Source organism: Etheostoma spectabile, unplaced genomic scaffold (genome assembly GCF_008692095.1).
Source record: "Etheostoma spectabile isolate EspeVRDwgs_2016 unplaced genomic scaffold, UIUC_Espe_1.0 scaffold403, whole genome shotgun sequence".
Classification (NCBI taxonomy): Eukaryota; Metazoa; Chordata; class Actinopteri; order Perciformes; family Percidae; genus Etheostoma; species Etheostoma spectabile.
In genome coordinates, this window is record NW_022605603.1 from 226,644 (window position 1) to 232,848 (window position 6,205).

Genomic DNA, 6,205 nt, shown 5'->3' on the forward strand with positions numbered 1-6,205 from the left:
TTCAAGCCATTATAGTGTGGTATAGAAAGCTCGCAGGAAGACTGAAAATTGAAAATGAAAACGATTTGTAAATTGCTGGATGATTTCAAGCATCTAAAAGTCACAAATAGATTGCAACCAGTGGATTAGATACCCTGGATAATCTGACTGCTTGTGTTTCTAACCCTGATGTTATCACGTTACCACATCTCGACAATGAATTTCCGTTCATTATCATAACTGACAGAAACAACCGCTACAATTACAAATATGGTACCCACATGAATACACCTCAATTATCCTTTAATATAGTCCAAAGGGTTTTGATTTCTTCTCGTGAAAATGAAACCAAGGGGCTCGATAATATCATCCAGGGCTTGGTAGTTGTTCTGTAGAAGGAGTCACGCTAGCTCAAGTATCTTGACCCTGTGATGAAAGATGCTTGCACCTAAAATAGATCTGCACGATATGAGGAAAATACGCAAGAACGTTGACGAATATTGCCGTAACGAAATGACTTGCGATAAATAAACCGATATCAAAATGTACTACTTTACTGCTGCTTTCAGTATTCTGCTAAAATTCAAAAAAAGTGCTTGTTGAATTTAAACGAAGGAAATAATTTGATAATAATGTGTTTTATTGCAAAGCGTACTGGTCTCAGCTCGGGCTTCCACGGCAGGCCAGTTCTACTCATGTCTCTTGTTTGTCGTTCCACAGGAGTCCAGCGAGAGCGCCAACACCACCATCGAGGACGAAGACGTGAGAGGTAGGGGACCAGTACCCGTCTGGTAGCAAGACGACTCCTAGCCACTCGCTTAGATTATAACCTGTCAAATGCGCTGTCAGGGCTCTGAAAGTAAGTCTGTTTGAATCGCCGCAAATTCTGGCATTCGCACACTTTTTCTGAGTTGGTCATTTAGCCTCGATTTACAGCTTTAGTGTGTGAGTTCATTAGTTGGATATTAATGAACGTCCGTTAGACTCGAGCCACCGCCAAATGAGTTGGTACGAAGCTAATCAAGGCTACCAGCGCCACGCACTCTCTGCACTTCTCCGTATTTTCAGAAGATTGTGTCGTACGATGACTTTCCCGCGCAGAAACTCCATTGAAGATAATGACCTCTTCTGAAGAGTCCATCACGTTATTTTAGTCCTCCTTGGCTTCTAGCAACTGCGTGAAGGTGGAAGGCTTGCATCACGCGGACGGTTTTGTTGTCGTTACTCATGGAGGAGACAGAAACTACCCTTTAAACTCACTTTTGAATGGAAAGCCATTAACCAGAGTTGGGAGGACCACCTACATTTACAACCAACAGTGGTTGTGTTACCAGATACAGCATGGTATATTATTTTAAGGAAGTATTTATATTTTAAGGAAAGGGTAAGTTAAATGTTGACAATCTCCATAGTGCACAAGTCTAAATTCCTCTCATCGCTACTTCAGTCAAGTCCCTGTTTGATGGCAACACAGCAAAGCCTGGCATTGGAATAGACTTGAGGTGAAGTCCAGGGCTGCTGGGTAAAATCCATTGTGTCGAGTGTGAGCCGGCGGACACCTGATCCCCTGAAGTACGACAAAGAGAGGTAAAAAGAAAAAGGGAGAAGGCTCGAGTGGCTATTCGGTCTGGTTGTCCAACGGGTGGAATTGATTTTTGGTTGTGAGTCTTTCTGTCTGTTTTGGGATTGTTCACTACAGTAATGACAGACCAAAGAGATTGAAGTCTCTGCAAGTGTTTTACATTTTGTAAAAGTGCTTATCCTTTGTGATGAGCTTGTGTGTGTGTGCGCGCCTGTGTTTATGTATGCACAGTATCTATGTGTATATACATGTGTTTTTCTCAATCTCATTGGCTACAATCAGTCAGACAGCAACACAAACACAATCCTGGATATTCGTCTGTCTGAAGACGGGCCTTCCTCTACCCAGAAAACACTCGACCGGTTGCATTTGCCAGCACTCGGTTCGAGTTCAAAAACCTTTTATTTGTCCCCGAGGGGCGATTCATTCTGCTGCCGTAGCAAAAGAATGGGCAACACAGTACATGACGGCAAAGACGACAGCGTCAATTAAAGTACAGCATCAAACCAAATGGCAAAAATAAACGCCGCAACATTAAAAGCTTAAACCCCAGTGTGCCTCATGTGCCGACGTTACCTGGTCTCTCCAGAGTTAAGCAGAGAGACGGCAGAGGGGACCGAGGAGAGTTTGGACCTATTAGTCGTGGGCTGGTGGCCGACTGAAACGGGAACCGGAGGGCAGCGAATGAAATTCCACATTTAGGGGGTGAGAACAATCGGACGTGACGGATTCTGCCTCTTTAAGCACACGTCTGTTGTACAGGTCAGCCGGTGTCGTCTGCTGAATCCCAGTGATTTTGCTTTAATTTAACTTTAATTACCGTTGCTAATTTGTTTTTCCTTTTTTTTTTTTTTTTTAATTCGGAGAAGCACACCAGCAAATGCATGAAAAGGTAAAGGCGGACTCACTAAGAGATTTCTAAAGCAATGTCCCCAGGGATCTGTCCACTTGGAACGTCGCCAGCTCTCTCAGACAGAAGAGACGCTGCTGACTTGTCTCACTCATCCTGTCTGTGTTTAGTTCAAAGGTCGACTTGTTGTCAACGACGATTCCCGAGTACTTGTGCGATTCAACAAGTTCAACCTCTATTCCATCTAGAATCGTCTTTCCAGGAGTTGGTACGGTGACGTCTAAAATCAATGCACATGTCCTTGGTCTTTGTCACATTTAAGTCTTAAAAAGGCTTCTTTGCACCAGTTTAAAAAAAAAAAAAAATGATGACACTGAATGTGTTTTTGTCATTCAGAGCGGGGGAATTAACAAGCGTGACCAGTTATGTTCAGATGATTCATGGGTGGAAAAGTCCCTCATACCAGAGGGGTTGCAGTCTGTTGGAGCAGTATCACCCAGCTCTGTTATAGGGTGGCCTGGCAGTTTGGGCTCAGTAATATCATCAAACACACACACATATACCCAATAACACAATATCCCTCCCCCCCAGTGCTACATCTTACTGTATTGCGTCATAGTTATGATATCTTTGTTTCTGTTGTTACAGCATTAAAAGAACAGGACGGGCGTTAACCTGAACTCAGCTCAACAATATTGCATTATAAAAATGCCCTTTATTCTGAAAATGAAGTTTAAAAGCATGTGGCGCTCCGATAAACAATGCAATAAAAAGCCCCGTGGGACTAATGAATCCAGACCGAGCCACACCTCGTCCACTGTGTCTCGGAGCGACGCCGCTGTCCCACAGCGCCGCTCACTGGGCAGAAACTGTCCCCGCACCCTCCCGTCTCTGCACTGTGTGTTCATTGGAAGGATTTTAGGAGTATTTCACAAAAAGCATGGGCTCAATACAGTAATGTGAGCCATTCAAATACATGGGGACACCTCGTCTCTTACCAGTGTCTCTCCGTGTGTACTCCGTCCACAGACATCCCACCAATCGGTCCCGAAAACGTCCCAGTTAGAGAGGACGTACCCTCAACATATCCTTAGTAAATCTTTACAATCACTCACAGAAAGAACCAAGCAGGTCCGTCTTGTTTCTCAGCTTAAACTTTCTTCAAAACTTGACATTATCAGCGCGTAGATTGCTATGTCGAAGTTTGTAGTTTCACAAAATGAAGAAATGTAGAGAACAAACGCACAGAGAGACGAAGGTGAGGGACATCTGGGTCCACCAGATATGAGGCAATTATCCTGGAAATATCCTGTCATTTGTCAGGATCAGGTTTAAGGTGATATATTCAGTGGTGGAACAATACTAATTGAAACTATACCACAGAATAATACTGCCTTAAATGATGGAGTCCTGCCTGTGAAGGCTTCCTTCTTTAAAGTTGAAGGTCTTTGATCGATACCCAGCCCTAGTAGCTACTGATGGATCCACACCTACGTCCAGGGGAAAAACCACAGGGGGACCCGGGTGTACAGGCTGTTGGAATCAGCTGTTACATCAGGAGTTTGGACAAACATTACTCCTCCACCCACTACAACAGCTCGGGGATTCGTCCCTCACACTGATATAGGGGGGGGGGGGGGGGGGGGGGGGATCATTTTGGCATTGGGAAAGACCATGTTACTGGATCAAATGGTTTAACTGACACCAGCCTCGGGATGAGAGCAGTAATATAAAGTATCACGAAGTGGAAAGCGTTATGAATGACTGGAAAATCTGTAGTTACTGTAGTGTCTTCTATTCCTTTTGGACACCGGTATGCCGTGTCCACAAGACCCCGTTGTCCTCATCAGTCTGGACGACGTTTCTGTTTGCAAAAGTAAAGTCCACCACATGACGTCATCTGGGTCAGCTTATATAATAATGAGAAGAGGGGGTTCTGCCGCTACCAGCCTGTCTGTAGTTTCATCTCTGGAACAAGAACTTGACGCGGGACCATGTGGGGCCTTTCTGCCGTCAGTGTTCTGGTTTTGTTGCCGCTCGAGGCAATCGGTGGCGAGCCAATCGGTGGCGAGCCAGTCGGCAACAAGACTGTTAGTGTTCAGTTAGCGTGGAACGGCAGCGGACCAGCTGTTACAGGTAGAAACTTTGTGAGGGGGGGGGGCGAGTGAATCGTGTGTGTGGGCTTGAAGAGATATGTTTGTGTGTGTGTGTGTTGTGTGTGATATTGAGGCCGTTTGTGTGAGAGAGAGAGTTAAGGCTGTTGTGTGTGTGTGTGTGTGTGTGTGTGTGTGTGTGGTGTGTGTGTGTGTGTGTGTTTGTGTGTGTGTGTGTGTGTGTGTGTGTGTGTGTGTGTGTGTGTGTGTGTGTGTGTGTGTGTGTGTGTGTGTGTGTGTGTGTGTTGTGTGTGTGTGTGTGTGTGTGTGTGTGTGAGATTGAGGCTGTGTGTGTGTGAGATTGTAGTGTGTGTGTGTTGTGTGTGTGAGATTGAGGCTGTGTGTGTGGGGTGAGATGGAGGCTGTGTGTGTGTGAGATTGAGGCTGTGTGTGTGTGTGAGATTGAGGCTGTGTGTGTGGTGTGAATTGAGGCTGTGTGTGTGTGGAGATTGAGGCTGTTTGTGTGTGTGTGTGTGTGTGTGGTGGGTTGTGTGTGTTGTGTGTTGAGATTGAGGTGTGGTGTGTGAGATTGAGGCTGTGTGTGTGTGTGAGATTGGGCTGTGTGGGGGTGTGTGTGTGTGTGTGTTGTGTGTGGGTGTGTGTGTGTTGTGTGTGTGTGTGTGTGTTTGTGTGTGTACAGCTCTTATCCTTCCATTCATTGTTTCCTAGCTCACCTACTTAGCCTGAAAGGTAACGTTGATGCTACGTGTTGACCCGTGCTGACCCATGCTGACTAACCCACCGGTCTCTCCTCCATTCAGTGGGTCTCTGTGTTTTTGAGACGTTGTGATTTTGGGTGGATGTTGTCCTCGTGTTCCACACTGCTCCGTCCAACCTCAATTCGTGCTTCTCTTCATATTCACCAGCAGTGGTGTCCCACCCGGTCTGACATGTCTCTGTCCCTCAGCTCGGAAGCAGGAGGTCATCAAGGTCACGGAGCAGCTGATCGAGGCCATCAACAACGGCGACTTCGAAGCCTACACGTTAGTTTCCTGTTAGTTTCATCTGACACACTTCTATCTTCTACGTTCTTCCCTAAATCTGATCGCGGTAGTGTTCTCTTTCAGGAAGATCTGCGATCCCGGCCTCACGTCCTTCGAGCCGGAGGCCCTGGGCAACTTGGTGGAGGGCACCGACTTCCACCGCTTCTACTTTGAGAACGGTAAATAACATCCGAGCTGTCAGAAACGCGTGGTTGGGATTGTAGCTGGATAGAAGTATAATGTTTGGCCTAATGGTTAGAGAGGACACGAGTTGGAATAAAGTGGAATTCCCCTTTAAAGTGCCAGATCAGTAGAACCTTCCAAAGAGGATCACATTCAGTCTTAGAGCTGCAAAAGCAGCGAATTTGAAGTAGAGTGAGACCTCTTCCTGCAGCTCTGCCTCTCCCCTCTCTGTTATATGCATGCCCAAAACCTAAAATGACCTGTGATTGGCTAGTGTCCCGTAACGGGAGATCTATCTAACGTCTGAAGACAGAGCCAAGAGGAGGATCAGAAGTCTAGTTTTCTCTGAGAAGACTTGAATAATTACGTTATTCATACTGTATACATGAAAGATTGTTGTGGATCTTTTGCCCGACAACGCCAAAACTAAAGTCCCTACCACGGCTTTAATGTTCGTGTCCCCCCCCCCCCCCCC

The 6,205-nt window shown here is 46.0% G+C and overlaps 1 protein-coding gene across 1 annotated transcript in view; it reads left to right on the plus strand.

The window, feature by feature from the left end:
* The window catches only part of LOC116686615 (calcium/calmodulin-dependent protein kinase type II subunit delta), a gene marked incomplete in the record, with an annotated part of 176,474 nt that overhangs the window by 168,133 nt on the left and 2,136 nt on the right, over positions 1–6,205 (plus strand). The window contains 3 exon segments of the mRNA XM_032511637.1: positions 700–748; positions 5,472–5,547; positions 5,632–5,726. Coding sequence (XP_032367528.1) covers positions 700–748; positions 5,472–5,547; positions 5,632–5,726 — 220 coding nt within the window.